The 20,980-nt window shown below is 37.3% G+C and overlaps 1 protein-coding gene across 1 annotated transcript in view; it reads right to left on the bottom strand.

The window, feature by feature from the left end:
• Positions 1-228: 228 nt before the first annotated feature.
• Positions 229-20,980, bottom strand: part of MIPEP (mitochondrial intermediate peptidase) — a 73,264-nt gene continuing 52,512 nt past the window's right edge. The window contains exons 17-19 of the mRNA XM_027652346.1: positions 10,022-10,143; positions 9,145-9,218; positions 229-481 (exon numbers count right to left, since the gene is read on the bottom strand). Coding sequence (XP_027508147.1) covers positions 387-481; positions 9,145-9,218; positions 10,022-10,143 — 291 coding nt within the window. The 3' untranslated portion in view covers positions 229-386. The remainder of the gene's footprint in view (positions 482-9,144; positions 9,219-10,021; positions 10,144-20,980) is intronic.

Below are 20,980 nucleotides of genomic sequence, written 5' to 3'. Positions count from 1 at the left end.
CATGCGAACAGTTCTGGGTCATGACACTCAACAGGTAAGCCCTAATATGTATACCAAGAGTATTCATACCAGTCCACTCACCCTGAAGATGAGTTCAATTCCTGTTTACTCATATGGTCCAACAAGACCAAATTTTCTAACAGCACATTCTAGCAGATTTGTTCTCTCAAATTCCATGCTTAAGCTCCTATGCAATGGAAAACCATCATCTCCATAATTGAAACCAGGTGATCCAATGAAAGTATTTATTACTGTTCCACCAACATGAATAGTCAAACTTTTACAAGTGTTCACAAAAAAGCAAAACCAGTCACAACAATATTTTACCCACAATTATGAAGACATATGCAATCTTCCATAAAAGAATTCAGTTCTGCTGAACATTTTTATGAGTCCATGATAAACGCTTCGAAGTCGTGGTCTAAGTCTGAAACAAGGGCATCCACAAAATCTTCAACTGAAGGTGATTTCTGAAGCATACCTACAGAAAAGCAAGACAACAGACTCTTCACAAGAATACTATGACCCTGACAGCTTTGTCAATGGTAACATTTATTGGTAACTAACTTTTAATGTCACTATATGACAGAAATGGCTATCATGTTACTTTGATAAGAACTAAGTGCAGTTATAGTGTATAGGGATTATTTAATTTCTTCAAGCTACACGTTATCACAGAATTGACAGGTTTCAAGATTGTTAACTGATTTTTATCACTACAATCTTGCTTAAGCAGGGAATTATATCCATTTTAAAGCAATGTAACCACAGACTCAGTCATTTCCAAATGACTGGAATAAATCAGTGATTGAGCGGGTATATAAATCCTTATCTGATAAGTCTCAGCTTTGACTGAGCCAGAAAAAAAAATATATTTTCTCAATGTGTTACACACCTTAGAAGCACTTGATTTAGTATTTAAAGTACAAATGCCTCTGAAATTTTTGACAAGGTATGAAACATACTCAAAAGCATTTTCAATACACTGCAGTTTTAGTTTTGCTTTTTTACAGTACCAGGACTTACCTTTTATTAAGGATTTTAATTAGTGCATCTGTTAGCTGTAGCATTTGGCTACGGGATAACAGGGAAATTAGCATAATGAAGAATCATGGTGAAGTATTTTTTCAGGTAATTCTATGAATGGAGCAGTTCAAAATCTCACACCCTCCTCAGAATCCCAATTTTTGGAAAGCATGAGAATATATACTTTAAATTATTTTCAGATCTTTCTTTGTACTTAACATTACATAATGTTGGTCTTTTCACTGTTACTAAGATTTTCAAGTTTATATTTGGAAATTTACTGCATAACTTGTACCAGAAAAAAACCCAACAGCACAGCTGCCAAATAATGTAAAATTTAATATTTGTATTTCTTTGAAGTGATCTGTTCTTTCTGACAACTGCCAATGTAAATATAACCTTGTTCTACCCTTTCTGATCAGGGTACCTACTGAACATAATTTTATAATCTTTCACATCCTCAACAATATTTGCTTTTGGTGGAAATTATAATTGCATGCTGCTAAAAGACCGTAATCTTTTACTATAACACAATGATTCAAAACCCATCAGGAAACAGATCAGCTCAAAGTAAATTTGTGTGAGCAACCAGAAAGAACGTTCCTGCTAAGACCTTACAGAATTCCATTTCAATCTGATTTAAACATGTTACAAGTGTCAACACAAACTGCCATGACCCAGTAGATTAATGCTGAGCACTAAAAGGAAAACAAACCTCATACTATATATAGGTTAACTGAAATGCTGTTAGATGAAGTTTGCATCAAGCTATTTTTAAAACGAAAGAGAACAGCATTAGTATTTCCAAATACTTGGTAAACTTGTAATCTACTCTAATGTTAAAAAAATTGCTGTGGAATTACTTGTAGTTCACAATGAAAAATGTCTTGCTATGTGCTGGGCTGAGAAACAGATGTGTACAGATACCCAGCTACTAATCTGACCTCCCCAGAGAGCCATGGCCTCTTGCAGACTCCCTCTCTTGGGTTCCTCAGTGGGCTGGCTGGGGGACATGCATATTTGCTCCCTAACAGCCTTGGAAAAATTCCAGTTTAAACTCATATTTTCCTGCAGTTTTCACAGAAGTGGAGAGAATGCCATAAGAAGGTGACATGGATGGCAGCCCACTGGAACATGCAGTGTCATGCATGACTACTGGAGCTTTGTCTCAGACTCAGTTGGAGCAGTCCAGTCCCTACAGTGCAATTTGTTTTGCCTTTTTTTGCTCTCATTTTTCCTCAGACATTTTTACATCTGAACTAACCAGTTCTATTTCTTGAGACTGAACAGTAGTAAGACCTTCATGGGTGCCACTCCTCTGATGTTCTTCAGAGGGCTACTTTGTGATGAGTTGTGCCTATGAAGAATCTACTTTTCCCTGCATCTCAGAAAGGAAACCTGGATGACTAGCTCAGGTATAAAATCTCAAGCTGGTGACATTATTCCTTCCTTCCAATTTTTCAAGATGTGGCTTTATAAAAGAACAATTATTCTATAGCCAATATGTCTTTTTCCATCGGATATCAATACGGAGAGATGACTATAATGCTGCATAGAGAGTACATAGAGATGGCCATAACAGACATAACCACTACTTCCCAAGCCCCACAGTACAAAAATCCCCTTCCAATACTGACTATAAAAAACAGCCACTCTGGATGATGTTTAGCCAATTCTTTGACACACTACAAATTGTTCTGCTAATTATCAATACACTGCAAAAGAAGAAGAGCTAAGAGTATAATGATTAGGCGGAAGAAACTGAAGCTGGGATTATCTTCAAGTAGATTTAATTTCCTGCTTACATAAAAATGGAAAATTATAACAAAACCATTCCAATCCTGGATATTACAAAATGAATAAAAGAAAGATAATTAACTACAGTATGCTTGCATGTATTTTAGTGCAGTTAAGCACAGTCTTACAAATCTCACTCAAAACTTGTTACAAATTTTATTTATTCACACTCCACATGGTTTGTTTTAAATATGTAGGAGATTTCAAAATCATTCTGGCAATTGTGATGTCAAATGACCTCCAAACCGGTAGTTCCAACTTTTGATAACAAAAACAGATTTCAGGTTTCTTGCATTAGCAGTCCCCTGCATTGCTATTTTCCCATCACTGACATCAAAAGCAGACACTAACAGACTTCACTTTTGCAAGGAAGGGATGAAGAGTAACTGAGGTCATTGCTGGAGAACTACTGTAGTGAAGTGATGATGCCCTTATGAAATAATTAACTACAGATTTTAGAGTAGACAACTCCAAAAGAAACAGATACTGATGGTATTTCTCTGTTTTAACCTCTTACTCTACACAGATGTGTTAAAAAAGGTCACATCTCCCTTGAAAATCCATTAAAATATATCAAAGCAAGATCAGCTTTGATATATTGTAAGTACTCAGCACTTCAGTCTACATGATTTAGTAAGATGTCCACAAGGTCTGATGGTTGCAGTTTTCAAATTTAGGAGTGTATTTTAATACGTTTAGCCCAACTCCTATTTCAGCTCAGTCTCTCCCAAGCCTAAGGCAACTGCATAGCTTATCTTCTCTGCTTTGAAGTTTTCTTTCACATTACAGCACTGTGGTTAACCACACCCTTTGGAGAGATGGTTAGCTATAACCTACAATCACTGCAAATTGAGAGAATAAAGCCTGTGGCAAAATTTGGCCTCTGCCCCTGTGGAACAGTAATTATTTTGGGTCCGTGCAGTTTGAGTTAACATATGTTGCCATTCACATCACCTTTTAGGATTTATGCATATTTCTAACACTTTCAAAGAGACATACAGTGATTATCTGAAGATTTTTGCAGCCTCTTCAAATCATAATTATTCCATGAAGTACAATTTGAGGCACGGAAAAACAAATTTTCAAAAACTGCATCGGAGTAAATGTGTGTTTATTTACATAGTCAGTCGGTTTGGTTATCATGTAGGCACACAGCTGTGTATGACTGCAATATAATATGGCATTAACAAATCAAGAACACAACTTCACAGGTATTTTGCATGAGGACTTCTTCAGAAACCCCAAGGGCAATGTGACTGCGTCAAAACTGAAGAGAAGTGCACTCCAGGATATGTTCCATGCTCTCAGTTCCCAAAACATTTCACACTGCAATTCACTTTCTGACTGTGCACCTGGGTTTCCTTCCAGTCAGGGAGTGCCAAGGGAGGGAGGGGGGGATGGTGCACACCTGAATCTTGTTCTGACCTGCAACTGGCACACAACTGGACCTAGAAGGGACACCTGGGATACATAACTTTAAAGGGATTTGGAATCCCTAATGCCATGTACTCCTAGGAAGGAGAAAATATACAAAAACCATATGGTCAACACAAAATGACAAAGCAATCAAGTTCTTCTCAAACTGTATTTTCACTTTAAGGAAACATTTTTTAAAAAGTAAGCCTCCCGGACAAAGCATGGTTCACTCATTTTTCAAGTGCTTCTGCTATCCATATTTGTGACTATTTCTGCATTTTATTGATGATCAAAGCGGTAAGATAAAAGAGGTCACTTTAGAAAATGTTTTAAAAGGTTTCAAAAAACCGTTACGGTTTTTGAGTTTTTTAATGGAAACAAATGCCAAGAGAATCAAATCCAAACAACAACAAAAAAGTATATTGTGTTTCCTAATTAAAGATTAGTCCAAACAGGAACCCTGTCACCAACTCCACTGGATGGCAGGTCAGATCCTTTATCTTTCCTAATCAGTACATCTATGGAATCACGTCACAGAAGATGAAAAGCTAGGGTCATATCCAAATACAAGAGAAAGACAATAGATGGATTCTGAGATGAAAATCATAACAAAGAAACTGTACAAATGAAATGTGCTGTTATCAAACAGTCAATGAACATGGCTAACTTCACAAGGAGATATGGAAGCATTTCAAGGGTGAGGCTGCACATCTGCATCCAAAAGTCAGACATCTGCAAGGGCATTTCTATATATAAAAAAAAAATGTCTGAAATAACAGCCTAGAGAACTTTAGGGTTTTGAAATATGGCACTAGTGCGCACAGAATCTGGACTGTTTCCCTGAAGAAGAGTAAAATCAACAAACTTTAAAGTTTGGTGGAATCTATCTTTAATCAGGTATCTGTTTTGTCATTTGCTATGGGAGCACAGTTTTGCAACTAATGGAAACCAACAGATGGAAATCAAGTATTCGGGAACATCTATAAGGAAAAGCAAAATAAAAGCAGCAAGAGGAATCAGAAGCTGACTGAACCTAAACAAATTAAGGAATAACTAATTGTTCTTACTTTTCTCCTTAAATTCTCAATTTTTGTAATAAATACAGAGCAATTAAGTATAAACTTATAATAAGTTGTTCCATCAGGTGTGTTCTATGATTTAGCCTCAAATAATCCCAAATCAGAAATCAAATTATTATCTTGTCAAAACACCTGAGTCACCCTGATTTCATTCTTCAGCAAGTCATTCAAGCATGTTTGTTAAGTTTTGCACTGTGTACAAATGAGCATCACGATATGCACAGGCAAGGAACCTGCTGATGAATGCTGGTTATTTTTATGATCTTGAATATCTTTTAAGATTTCTGTTTAAAGAGATACAGAGTATAAAAGTGAAATTCAGAATACAAAAGTGTCCAGGGAAATAATCTGAAGCAAGGAAGATGTATCCTTGATGGAAGAGGACCAGATCATGGAACACTTAAGAAAACTGGACACAAACAAGCCCACAGGCCCTGATGGAATATACCCATGAGTGCTAAGGGAGCTGGCAGATGGCATTGCGACTCTCAGTAACCTGTTAAAATAGAGGAAGTACCAAAAGATAGGAAAAAAAGCGAATTTCACTCCTATCTTCAGGAAGGGCAAGGAGAACTCAGGCCACTCAGTCTCAACTCAATAACTAGGAAGATGGTGCATCAGCTACTCCTAGAAACCATTTTCAGGCTCATGAACCAAAAAATCATCAGGAATAGTCACCATGGATTCATCAAGGGCAAGTCATGCTTAACTAATTTGATAACCTTATATGATGAAATGACTACATGGTGTTCTGTAAGATCCTCATTGAGAAGCTGTTGATGTATGGGTTGGATAAGCAGACAGGGAGCTGGACTAAAAATGTGGCTGAATGGCAAGGCTCAGAGGGGGGTAATCAGTGCCACAAAGACTGATTAGAGGCCAGTGACCAGCAGTGTACTCCAAAGGTCAATATTGGGTTCAGTCCTGTTTAACATCATTAATGATCTGGATAATGGGGTCCTGCATCTGGGGAGGAACAACCCCAGGCACCAGTACATATACTGGGGGACACCCAGCAAGAAAGCAGTGTAGCAGAAAAGGTCCTGGGGGTCCTGGTGGACACCAAATTGAACATGAGCCAGCAATGGTTCCTTGCCACAAAGAAGGGAAATGGCATCCTGAGTGCATTAGGAAGAGCATGGCCAGCAGGCTGAGGGAGTTGATCCTTCCACTCAGAACTGGTGAGGCCATTACTGTGTCCAGTGCTAGGCTCCTCAGGACAACAGACATGGACATACATGAGAGAATGCAACAAAGGCCCACTGAGATGACTGAGGGCCTGGAGCATCTCTTCTATGAGGAAAGGCTGAGAGAGCTGAGATTGTTCAGCCTGGAGATGAGAAGGCTCAGAGGTATAAATACCTTAAGGAAGGGTGCAAAGATGATGGGAGCCAGGTTCTTATCAGTGGTGCCCAGTTACAGGACCAGAGGCAAGGGGTATAAACTGAAATACAAGGGTTACCTCTTAACATTTTTTTTCCTGTGAGGATGAGCAAGCAGTGGCAAAGCTGCGCAGAGAGGCTGTGGAGTCTTACTACTTGGAGATATTCAAAAGCCTTCTGGACATGGTCCTGGACACCCAGCTCTAGAGGATCCTACTTTAGCAGGTGTGTTGGCCCAGCTGACCTCCAGAGATCTCTTCCAATCTCAACTATTCTGTGATTCTGTAATTCTGTGAAAACAACTCGAAAACTTCTGCCATTTTTTGTATATCAGAGTCTGTGCTCTTATCACCAGTATTACTCAAGCTAATGCTGACACAGAGGAGTCACTGCTGTCTGGTTCTTCTATTACATGTGAACAAACACACCAGCAGGTGCACTGCTGTTACTAACCTTGATGTGACACACAGTTCTGTTTAGCGGTTTATGGATTTAAAGAAAAAAAGACAAAAATCGAACCTTTTGTACAGATTTTTTTGGTCACGGCATAAAGATGCCATTATTCTACCATTAATGTCAAGTTCACTGTTCTGCAGCACGCACAACTGTTCCTTAGGCAAGCTTGCTCTCATCTTGAAGCCCCAGGCTGCACAGCCATCGCCTCTTTCTCATTCACCATTGGTCCTGACGAGTTACGGATGAACATTCTGCACTAAATTAACTGAGGACTAGAAGCACGAGGACTATGAATGCTGAAATGCCTAAAACATCTAATTACCGCATTACAAGACTTAAACTTGTTTGTGTGCTTTCATGTACCTTGCCAAACTTTATACTTAGATTTCCTTTAAAATTAAAATAAATTTGGAATTTCCTAGACTACGATATCAGTCTTTCAGATTAATTTCAGTAGCAAGTTTTATCCATAATAACTGATGCATACTCTCAACTCCAAACTGATTGCACAATATTCCACCGTGTTCTATCACATGCAAGGGTGAAAGCCAGCCGTACTTCCATAGATCTTCTCTCAGACCATCCAGAGATGAATTTTGTAAACTTCATTCATATAGTATTTGATTCAAGGAAGCACACTGCCAGCAACTTCAACATAGTTTCTAGGACACTCCAGGAAGATTCAAAGCTCAGTAAAATTAAGAATACATCCCAGAAATAGAAGAGACAATAAGCATAACTGGTGTCTAAAAACATCTTTTTCTTTCTCTACGATATGACTTACAATATAAAAATTAGGTACACATGTAAAGATGTACATTCCTGTCTTGCAACTACTTAATCGACAGTTTTGGGCTACAGTTTTTCAAGGTTACACACAGATTCTTCAAGAACCCTAAAGAAAAGTAAGTTTGCAAAGTCATACTGAATGAAAAGTAATCCTGTAGATCAGAAGTATAAATAGAAAAAATCTAAAGAATATATAGTTGCTTAATATATGGTGAGTCTAAGGAGAGCAGAGGTCATGGCCTCAAATATAAATAGATGGGTCAAAGAACTGGGATGCTCTCGTTATTAAACTGTGTCAATCTCATGATGAAGTACAGACACATTACTATTGATTCCTTATCTGCAGAAAAAAAGTCCCACAAGTTCCAGTCTACTAAAATGGAGTGAACAGAGCAAATGAATTCATATTCATCCTTAATATTAAGAATTTCAGAGGAAATTGAAAGATGTGCCATTAGATGAAGCACTTATCAAGTGCTCATGCTAGGAACAGCAACAGGAATGCAAAAATCTTTGGCTTGAATTCTGCAACATTAGACAGGAAAGTCTTTATCCTGATTTTGTTGAGAGATCTGAGATAAAGTCAGCATTTTCTCAAACTTGCTTCATTCTCCTGACATTATTTTTTAATATATGAAATATAATATTTTTGCTATTAGTATGAATGATTTTTAAAAGTTATTTTCCAGATTAAAAAGGCAAATATGGTAGTGAGAGGAATAATGAACTATGTTTCTTTAATACAGTTTTCAGACCTCCATTTCATGAGACTGTACACTCAAAGTACTGATACAACCAAAGATATTCTGATGATGCTAAAATGTGGCCAAAACAAGTTCAATTTTGTCTATACAAAATAACCAGAGATACTATGACTTCCTCATCTGGAAAAGTTACTAATTTATTGTATCCAAAAATGGTGTCATTTTTCTTCCTTCAAGTATGTGATACTCTTATTCTGAATTATTTAGACAGTCTGGTAATACCAACCTTCCCAACACTTCACCTCAACTATCTGTGTGTTCTACTGACCATGATACAAAGGTGATGACCATTCCACTTAACTAAATAAATGAATAATTTTTCTTTCACAAACTCAGTGAAAATCATAATTAAACCGAAAAGAGTAAGTTGGGAAATGCGGTTAAATTATTTCTTCCTCAAGCAAGGGAATAAAACAGTTCTAATTTATTTTCTACCTTGAACCATCAGTATGGGCTCTTTTCCACCGCCGTGTGCCAGCATCTCTCTACGATAACGCTCTCCCATTGCCCTGGAGAAACACAGATGTTAGAGCCATCTGCAAATACAACCTGTCCAGCTTTCAGTCAGATTTGCTTCTAGGATCTCTACAGAACTCAGAAACAGAGACCAAACGATATTTTCCACCTTGAAACAGACTGATTCCATGTTGACTCCTCAAATTCAAATTACACTTAAAATCATACTATGAGTAACTGAACTAGACAAACTTTATGCATGTGAATATGTACTGGTGTTTATAAAAGTTAATTTGTGAACAACATTTCAGCCTTCCTTGCTCCAAGAGGAAAAGTTGCTCTGTTACAATGAACATTCGTCAAAGATATAAGAATGCTTAAAATTTGTGATCTTGCAATTTACTTTTTAATTTCACAAAGCAAAATGAGTAGGACAGCTACACTTAGCTTTGAAGCTGGTAACATGAAACTTGTTTAATACGCACAGTTGCTTTGATTTCAATAGAAAATTACAAGTAATTAGGCATCTATGAAATTCAAGCTCTCTAATTACATCTAAATAGGAATTTCAGTGCCTCCCAATGGACACACCTAGATTTTAAAACATCAGCACAAATCTTTTTGCACCAATGGACATGTCCCAAAGTGTGTGTGTGTCTGTGTATATGTGTATATATATATATATATATATATACACGCCCATGGTTATTTTGTAATCCTCCTAAAATCAAGAAAAACGCTAAAAATCAATTTTCATCAAAAAAGCCCATCAACCTATGTGGCCCCATTTGTTCCATATTTTCCTGAAGCAACTAACATGACATTTCATTCTACTTAACATTTTCTCTGTTTTTACCTATCAAACGGGTTCTGAGCAAAACACTGTTTCCACACCATAGAGGCAACAGCTCTAGACATGAGGTAGGAGTAATATTTGGCACCGTAGCCCACAAGATGACTGAATCGCAGCTGCCAAGCCTGTAAGAAATAAAAAAAAACAAAACCCAAAAGTTATCTTTTAACTTCTTTAAATTGTTCAGCATTTCTCTCATGTATGATGGAATAAATCTGATATCATTAATAACAAACAATTAAAGAAAAAAGAAAAAAAGCAACCACCACTTATCCCAGACTGAACAATCCTTTATTACAAGAAGCATTTTTCAGCCTAAATACTGTATATCCAACACACTGATCATCACGATTGAAATTATATATAAACAGGGTCAGAAGGGAAGAAAACCAAGCAGTAAAAAAATATTATTCATATTTAATAATAGCTGTGTTGTTCTATTGGTCTTGAAAAAAACCCAGAACTACCTTACTACAAGTACTATCATATGTTATAATGGTAAGTGCAGTGTCACTGGAAAAGTTCAATTTATAAACTTCTGTCACAAACAAAATGGTAATAGGGACTTGCATTTAATACTATAAAAATATACAACTTTCCATATGCCAAAAACCTCAGAGGTAGACAAATTACATCCAGATGCAATACCATTGCTCACAGATTTGTTTGCACATTTTAAAATGCATATACATAAGATTATAATCCACAATTATATGTTTTTTCATGTATTGTTACTTGACTTTATGACACATTCCAGTGATGGCAGATGTAGCCAGACAATGGGACTCACTTCCAAAACAGTTTAGTTACTAGTTGGGCCAGGGAACGTGGCACTGAATGGGTATATCATACTCCATATCATGCACCTGCCGCTGGAAAAATTGAGCGATGCAACAGATTGCTGAAAACTACTTTGAAGGTATTGGGTGGAGGGACTTTAAAAAATTGGGATCAGCACCTAGCAAAGGCTACTTGGCTAGTCAACACTAGAGGCTCTGTCAGTCAAGCCGGTCCTGCCCAAACAGAGTCCCTTCACACTGTGGATGGAGACAAAGTCCCAGTGATTCACTTGAGGGGTATGTTAGGTAAAGCAGTTTGGGCTAACCCTCCCTCGAGCTAAGGCAAACCCATTCATGGGATTGTCTTTGCTCAAGGACCCGGATACACTTGGTGGATAATGAGAGAAGATGGGGAAACCCGGTGTGTGCCTCAAGGAGATTTAACCTTGGGAAAAAACTAATTTGCATTCTGAGCTGTATGTTGCAGGAAAAGTCAACCCACCATTGAGTGCCGCTGTGCCAGACATGTTGGAGCTCCAGTACGAACTGGAGTCCAGGCCAGAGAAGTGGTATGCCACCACTGATATTGCAAATGCGTTCTTCTCCATCCCCTTAGCAGCAGAGTGCAGGCTGCAGTTTGCTTTCACGTGGAGGGGTGTGCAGTACACCTGGAACCGATTGCCCCAGGGGTGGAAACACAGTCCAACCATTTGCCAGTGACTGATTCAGGCTATACTAGAGAAGGGTAAGGCTCCAGAACACATACAATATATTGATGACATTATTGTATGGAAGGGAAAACACCACAGCAGACTTCTTTTTTAATGCTGCTTGGTGTTGACAGTTTACTTATGTTTTCTTAGCAAAGAAAATCAGAAGTATCAGCCCTACTTTCACAGAAGTAAAAATACTTTTTTTTTTTTATTATTTCCCTGACTTTAACAGAATAGTTTAAATCGTGACAGACCTTCAAAGGTCATCTGGCCCAGCCCTCACTCAAAGAAAAGGAAACTTTAATGAGATTTCTCAGGGCTCTGTCTAAAGTCTCAGCATCTCCAGGGATGATTTCATTGCCTCTCCAGTGCAATACGAAAAGGCAAGCAGGTCCAAATTGAAAAGACGTTGTTTCCCAACATATTTGGGCATATTTTTTGAAATGAGAATGGATGACTATACAAAAGAAGGAAACTTACTCTGCCTGTCAGCTCTGAGGAAACCAAAGAGGAGACAAGTCCCGTATCTTATTTGTCCTCCTATTCAAAGTCAAAGAAGCTCTTAACATTCTTGTGATATGATTGTTGTCAAGATTTTTGTAGATATTATAAAAACCAAAGGTTTAAAGAGGAACCCAAAGATAAACAATAAAGTAGCATAACAGATGTTTTACATTTAAATCCATAGGCTGTGAGATGCTTGTTCTTATCCTACAGTCAATGGTTGAAATTCTGACGAAGCCAAACAAAAAAGTGAACGGACATTAACCATTTTCCAGAGCTATTTATCTTTGACTGTGATTCTTTACCACAGTGTAGTTAACAAACTCCTGATTTTTGACAGCTGAAATAAACTATGCTTCTTTATTCAAGAAAGTTCTGATCATTATCTTATTCTCCATTAGCCAGAAAGATGTATGTGTATGCTAAAAAAGTGACCGAGAGGGTGGAAAAAGAAAGTATTTGGCCTTTAATCATTCTTTTTTCCTTAAAAGAAAAGGTAGCAAAGACTGCCTTATAATCTAGATTACTGTGAACAGCAGATGAGAAACATATTGCTAGCTCCCTTTTCTGAGCAATACCTACAAATAAAGTTCTCAAAGTTAGCTGTAATTCAGTCATTCAAAAGCTACTTTTAACAAGATGGTTATCTCCACCCTAAGATGCGTGTCCAAAACAGATTGAATTTGCCATGGGTCAGCAATCGAGCCTGTACTGGTGACCTACACAACTAGTTAAAAATAGGAGTGACAAGGTTAAATGAGATGAAAAAACATCTCCAGTCTTCAGCTTTTCTGTGGGTCTTGATGTATGGTGCAAACTCTTGAAAATTATTAACTTTTTCATTCTTTTCTTTAAGGTAAACACGATATCTCATTGTAATGCAAGTACGTAAAAACATTCAGCTTGAATACAGATTCTTCAGTTTGCTCTGAAAGGTATTGTGGTTTCTGTATTTATACTTTGTACCTACAGTTATTCTAACTAGTCCCTTAATTGTAACCATAATCACTAAACTAAAAGCACATTTTGAAACAGATCAGAGAGCCTACATTTTTAGAAGACTGAGCAGGAAAACATGTCAGTTTATTAAATGAAAGTTTGCAAAGTTATGACTAGAAGTTTCAACTCTCTCAGGAATGTGGAAAACTTTACTGATTATTAACATACTCAAAATGTTTCTGGGGTATAAACAAAATAATTTCTTTGAGTTTGACAGACGGAAGACTATTTCTATCTCTCCCATCAGAATGGAATTATTTTGCCACATCATATAAGCTGTAACTAGGACAGCATGTCTTCCTCAACAGCTCAGATTACATAGGTCACATCAAATGTTCTTGTATTTAGTGGTTTGCACCTAAAACGGCTCATCTGCTCTTCCAGGTTGATCAACTATTCCATTCATAGGGTTTCTTGAAACTCTGTATAACAAGTAATTAAGGAGAAAAGAACAACTTCTCAGCAACCTGTCCAAGACCAAATGCTTGATTTCAGAGTCTGCATCTAAAACAAGCCTCAGTACCCTTTGTTCAATTTGTTTTGACCTTGTCTTTGCTACTAAGTTTTACTAACAAATTTTGCACTGTTTACTTTCAAAAGAGAAAAGGAAAGGATATAGAAAGACCAAGGAAAGGCATTGCTCATCTCTCTCCCTGCATTTGGGGAGGCTTTCAAATGTGATGATGTCAGAACAGGACAGAATGCAAAAAAGGAAACAAAAATGGAGGATGACTCAATACACCTTAAGATAGATTACTTTCTTCACCGGAATACTTAAGGAACATACTTTTAGATAGCTCAAGTTATTAAAGATGACAAGCATTCCCAAAGGAATACTGCACCTAAGATTGTTTTCCTATTGCAAACCACAGTGAAGGAAATCTGATAACAAACACTGTAGTTCCCTACTGAAGTTTGAAGCCCATATTCAATTCATTTTCCTTTAACCACTACAGATTTTCCCCACTCTAGAGCATAAATAACTCTAGCCTGTCATCATTTCCTGTCACTACTTTTGTCCCAGTCCTCACACAAAGTTTCTGATCAGGAAGTCCCAATCTTCAATATTTCACTATTACCCAGTATCTATCACATTGCTCAAGTACATTTTCTGAAAACACCCATCCTCTACCCTAGTTCACAAGGAGCTACCTGCCCACATTAAAAAAAATACCCTCTTCCTCTCTTTCTACTTCATACAGATGAGATTACAACCTAGGAAATCAAATGTTAAAAAAACTCAAGAACATATAGGCTACTGCTCCTTTAAAAAGTTCTATGATGAATAAAAAGAGTGCCCACATCACTGTAAATGTATTTGAAACTAAATGGTTGTCCTTTTAGAATAAAATTCCATTTCTCCATTTTAATAAATTCAGATATAGATGCAAAATAACTTGATTTCTTCTGTTATTTCCAATAAGGAGTGATTTCTCTATTTAAAAAAAAAAAAAAAAAAGAAAAAAACTTATCAAACTCCCTTTTGGACAGGGCAAAGGCTAGACATGTAGAAGTAGGGCACTGTCCTTATTAAATTATTATAATTTTGGTAAGCAGCTAGAAAATTAATGAAGACTCTGAGTAATCTCTTACTTCAAAAAGTTCCATGAACCCATTCCAAGAGTTTATAAAACAATGCATTTTACAGCATAGCCCATGGGTTATGGTAATATGCCATCCACAGGTCATGTTCATGCCTGCTTTTTATCCAGTACAACAGACTGAAATAAAGGTGTGCAACTGATCCACTGCAGTTATTAAGGGGGAGTTCTGTCCAACAACATTATCAATCTTTTCTTATAACCATGTCTGAAATATTTCCAAAATTACATGTGCAATGGCTTTCCATCCTATCATGCAGCAAATAAAAACACATTACTGATACTTTTTTATTCTTACACCTTATCAGGATTTTTTTTAAGTCCTTGTAGGATACATTCTTAGGGTAAGACTCAGTTCATTTTATATAATACAAAAATTTAGATATGATGGTAAAAAGGCAAAATTGAAAGAAAATCCACAGGTAACTTAATATAAACTAAATTAGCTTTTGCTTGAGCACAGGTAAACACTGTTCCATGGGGTTCCACTAATTACATAGGAATCAGTGCTACAAAATTCTACTACATCTTTTGGAAAGAAAAAAAAATCCTACAGAAATTCTTGACTAGTGCTTGGACTTTTCAAAATGCTCTTCCAACAGTTCCTGCTGTGACTTTAGGTACTTCAAAGTGTATTTATGTCCATTTTGCTTTGCATCTGAAGACAAAAAACACAAGCGAGAACCTGAAAAGAACCAACACTAAATTAAGGAAAGTACTTTTGTCATTTAAGTCTTCTAATTACAAAATGTGTGCTTCAGTAATTACACCAATGAGCAAGTTGCTGAATTGTTGCCACGAAGAACAATATTTGATGGAGATGATATCTGGTGCCCTCCCCCCTCTTAATTAAATTCTTATTCTGGCAGGAAACCCAACAGAGGAGCAGCCAACTTATCTCCTTCAGGGGCTACTGGGTGGAGAACCCCTGTGTCTGGCACTAATTTGGTATTATTGCTCCTAATGCTCTTGAATTTAGCTATCAGCACGGGTGGAAAACTCCTGAGAGCCATGAGAAGCTCCAGGCTCTGGTTACTTGGAGCCAGAAGAGAATGGCGATTAGCACGCAAATCAGTACAGGCTATTTCCCTCTGCTGAGGCCAAGGTTTATCAGGGCTAGTGGAAATCCAGGACAACACCACTCTGGCATGCAAACAAGCACGCTCGAAGTTAGCACAGGCAATGTTTTCTTGGCACTGTGTCAGCCACTCATACAGCAGGAGCTGGAGGTGGAACATAAAGAACTGCAGGTCACAGGTCAAGAACTGTGAAGCCACTTATCAACACAGAAAACTGGTGAATTTACTCTGGGGTGCAGATCTGAGGGATGCTCCACATTTCGCTTAGAAAGTTTTCTGTTCTGATGTACTAGCTGTGCAGACATAATTTTAAATTATCAGAGGGAAGAAGTGCTGTTAGCAAATGAAAAAAATGTGTTATCTGACAACCAGGAGATCTGGTTGTACTTTTTTACTCCACTTCCAGTTTTCAAGCTCTTCACACTCATATTCTTTCTAAGATCACTTTTCTCAAATTTAAGGAAGATACTCAAGTGATTTCCAGTCATCCCATATAGAAAATTCCAGTCTCATTGTTCATTACAGTGACTCTAGAATTAGTGTGCTAATCGAATTAAATGCCCTTCTCTGAATCATTCCTATGCTCCCTTTCCCAAAATAACTGAGACTGCAGTGAGACAAGCTGAGAAGCCTCCTGGTAAGGCTCCTCCCTTTTTCTTGCCCCCACATAGCAATAGGAGCAAGCAGCACAGCATTGCCAGCAGAAGCCCAGCTAGCAGAACCCAGGGCTGCCAGGCTCCAAAGACAGGAGCAGCCCAGAAGCTGTGGCTGCCAGGTTCCAAAGACCAAGCTCTGCTTCTGGATGCACTTATTTTGGAGAAGCCAAATTTTCACACAGCAGAATTTATTCCGCCGCATTTCTGTTTAAACTACTTAACTTCATGAAACAAATCAAGGATTTTTCACATACTTTTTGCAGCTTAAAGAATTCACTGTTTTGTTCCGAAACAAAACACAGAATTTTTTTCCTTATTATATTCATTTGTTAGTTAAGTTTACAGAGTGCTTTGAAAATGTCCTCAACTCATTCTCACTACAAAAAACAGTTTAATGAGTTCTGGAATGCAGAGTTTGCAAAACTGTTTGTGCCAGTAGCTCTCTCAGGGGAAAAGCTAGAGCACTCACTGACTGTAGAAACAACTGTCTCCACAGGTATGCAGCAGCTTGCTTGGTCAACTTACATTCTGTATTTCTTCCCTGAACCCCTTTAAGCTTTATAGAATTACATCATCATCCTTCTGGAGTTTCACAACAATAATAAAATGCAATAAGGAGCCACTTTCTTTCCTGCAGTTTCTAATCTTGTTTAGAATAACAGAAAACTAATTTCAAGAAACCACATCTTGTGCTGCACCTCTGACTTGCTTAATGTCAATATTCTTCAGTTTTCCAGTGTCATGCATTTCTCTCTTAGGAGTGGGAGAGAACACAAAGTAAACCAAACCAGAGACACCACTGATATTTTAGAAAGCGAGTCAAGCAAGAGATTAAGATTTCAATTTATAACACTTCTGTGTTTTCATTATAAAATGATAAATAAATCTAGAACAGCAGGGAATGTAAATATTTTTGCAGTTGTTTAACTAAGGAAGAGGAAAGGAATTTAACATGCAATTAACCACTTACGTGATTTTAGATATGTACCATATGGTCTTCGAATTGCTTAAAGAAAAATATTTAATTCTTATTTATAAACTGTTCATGAATTTGAGCTGCATATAATAAAATCATTTAAAACTATTTACTCTCTACTCACTTCTCCTCATAAAGGGACTAAGGGAAGGGGGTCATGGGAGATAACAAAGAATACCGACATCAAAAATCTGTAGGTATGATTTGCATTACTTCGCAATTATTAAAATTTGGATTAAAAGACACAGAGATATGAAAATTGATTCTTTTTTGTGTTTTGACTGATCATATTTGGACAAGTTAAGAGAGACAATGTTACTTGTCAGTATTTTAACTAGTCTTTAAAGTGAAATACAAGAAACATGCAAACAAACAATTTTCAAACAAATCCTTCACATTATAACATGTAATTCTACACACATATACATAAACAGGCAGCACCCTCCCTTCAATTACCCATTAATAATTTCTATTACTGACTAAGATTTAAAAATTCATAAGCCTGAGGTAAGTAGAATCAGATCACCACCGTTTACTTTGGGTACGGACTCACCCTGTAGCCCAAAGTTTTTATTCTAATTTTCCAATTAAATCTAATTTTAAGTATTGACCTATTCTTTTAAAACAAACATCATGAATGCTGCTTAAGATAAGCTCTTACAAAACCCGAGAAATATCTTAAGCAATGTTGTAACTGCAAAATACATTTGCCAGTACAACTTAATCATGTAAATTATCTGTACCAACACTGGAAGATGAAATCACTACTTTTCTCCAGTAACATTTATTTACTATCTTTTGCTAGAGCCATTCCAGACAGGGATATAAGGGATCATGACTCTAATCCTGAATCTGCCACAAGCTGCAGTGTAAACTTAAAACTACTTTTTTTCCCCCCTCTCAGTCTAACTGCCACCTCCTGTGAAGCGAGAGTGCTAATAGTTCCTCTCTCTTGTTCTTTTCTGTTTTGACTGCAGGCTTTTCATATGAAGGACAAGCTCCCACTGCACTTAGAGAGCATTTAGTTTCAGGCTCTCTAGCCTGTCTTTATGGCAATTATCTATTCAGTTATATCTATCACTATCAAATACAGCTCCAGTACTGCAATCCCAGGGGAAAAAAAGGACATATGAACCATGAAAACAGAACTATATAAAACTAAACAATCTCTGTTTATATACTGGTATTCGGTATTATTATTACATAAATCTATGTAAGATCTATCTAAATATGTTTAAAATGTTACCTGGAGATGTATGCAACTATTTCCTGCACTGTGCCATGAAATGCTCTACTACATGGTAAATATGGCAAATACTATCACTAATGTATGTTTGAGTTTCATGGGACTAACGCTTGCAAAAAGAATTTCCTTAAAAGTGCTTCATATCTTATGGTATCTGCAAACACTCTGCTCCTGTAGATAGTTGCCCAGTGAATAGTGTCATGTTACCACTGGAAAACAAATCTTCACAGTATTTGCTATCACCATTTTCTTTATCATAAAATGAACTCAACTCCACAAAGACAGAAACCTAAACAAACATTGAAAGGTGACTTTAAGAGCTTTTGAAATCCCAGCCTCTACTTTAATACTGACCTCAGCAGGGCACCAGTCTTTTTGAAATGGCTTTTAGCTATTAATTATTTATAGAACTATCACTTCCCCAAAGTTCACTGTGCACTCTTTCATTAATCTTTTCCTCAGACCCAGACTCTTCAACTTGATTTCATAGTATACTTTTTAGAAGGTTCATATGAAAACTAATCCAGGGATTTGCACTCTGTGTAAATAACTTTAGTTTCCAACATGGCAACATAAAATATTACCTTGAAGGGGTTACACAAACTTCAAGAGGTTGAGTAATAACATATGACTTCATCTCTCTTCAAAACACTCAAAAAAGTGGAATATGAGCAACATCAGTACTTCTTCAAGTAACTGAAGATAGATAAAAAGTGGAAAAGCAATCTTCTGTGAAGGTTCTCCACCTTTACTACGAAATAGTCTTTGTGATCTACAACAGTGCCTATAAGAGTGATCCAAGATCTACTGGGTGTCTGTTTCCCTCTTCAACAAATGGGGGGAAAAACTGACAAGAGTTTAAAAGATTGAGTACTAACCATAATAACATTTGCTGTAAATTATACCATTTCCCCCCTCCTATTATCTGCTCATTAATAAGAAACAAATAGTCACAGTCTCAATTCCAATTATTTTTTTCATAAAGGTTCTCACTACAACATTTTCTCTTCATTAGCCAAAACATCAGTTTCCTTAGCTTTCCTCATGTTTCCAAAAACATTATCTTTCCAAAACTGCTTCTCTGTATTTCTTCCATTTTTGCTACATCTTTTTAAGAGGTAGACATGTACTACAGGACACAACACTACCACTGCTAAGTCCCCAAAGACAAATACAAGAATACATTTAAAAAACCCAGATATTTTCTTTTACAGCATCCCATGAATAAAAGCATGCTCTTTTGGCATTTATGGTTGTTTAAATACTTATTACTTAAACTGCTTTCCTAATGCAAACTATCCATTGGTAAATGAGTGAGAGGGGTCCTGCCATAATATCCACTAGCTTTTTCACAACTCTGCGATGAATCCCATCAGACCCCATGGACTTGTGAACATTCAGTGTACACAAACAGAAGGTCAATGTTCCTGCACTCATGGCCCTCTGACTCTGAGATCCGGGACACCCGAGCTCTATTAGTATTATTAAAGACTGCCTCTGCTTTTTCTTCACACCATTAGTCAGATGACTATCTTCAACAAGTATTGGTCCAATGTTCTCTTTAGACCTCCTCTTGCTACTAACATACTTTAAAAAGCTCTTCTTGTTATCTGAAACAACACTGGCCAGTTTCAACTCTAACTGAGCTTTGGCCTTTTGTGTCTTCTCCCCACATAAAGGCTGAGAGAACTGGCATTGTTTGGCCTGGAGAAGAGAAGGTTCCAGGGAGATCTTACAGCAGCCTTCCAGTACCTAGAGGGGCCTAAAGAACCTGGAGAGGGATTTTTCCCAAGGACATGGAGTGACAGAATCAGGGGGAATGACTTTAAATTGAAAGAGGGGAGGTTTAGACTGGACATTAGGAAGAAATTCTTTACTGTGAGGATGGTGGGGCACTGGAACAGGTTGCCCAAAGACATTGTGGATGCCCCATCCCTGGAGGTGCTCAAGGCCAGGTTGGATGGGGCTTTGAGAAACCTAGTCTAGTGGAAGGTGTCCCTGCACGTGGTGGGGGGATTGGAACTAGATGATCATTAAGGTCCCTTCCAACCCAAACCATTCTGATTCTATGATAAACAAATCACACCTTTGTACTCTTCCTGCAAAGCCTGACCTTGCTTCCATAGATCATACTGTTTCTTTTTCTTCCTGAGCTTCACCAGGACTTCTCTCTTCAGCCAAGCTGGTCTTCTGCACTGTTTGGTTGATTTACAACACAGTGATTCAAATTCTTTGGATCATTTAAATTCTACTTTTCAAAATTTCTGCAACATTTATCAACTGAAGGAGCTTATATAAATATTATACAACTGAAGGAGCTTCTATAATATTATAAATGTATCGTCATCTAAATCATTAACAAAACCACAGAACTGCAGTAATTCCCAGACAGATCCCTGGTGACTTCTA

This window comes from Corapipo altera, unplaced genomic scaffold (assembly GCF_003945725.1).
Source record: "Corapipo altera isolate COAL_440 unplaced genomic scaffold, ASM394572v1 0, whole genome shotgun sequence".
Taxonomy (NCBI): domain Eukaryota; kingdom Metazoa; phylum Chordata; class Aves; order Passeriformes; family Pipridae; genus Corapipo; species Corapipo altera.
The sequence above is the reverse complement of the archived record's forward strand: the minus strand, read 5'-3'. Positions and strand labels throughout refer to the sequence as shown.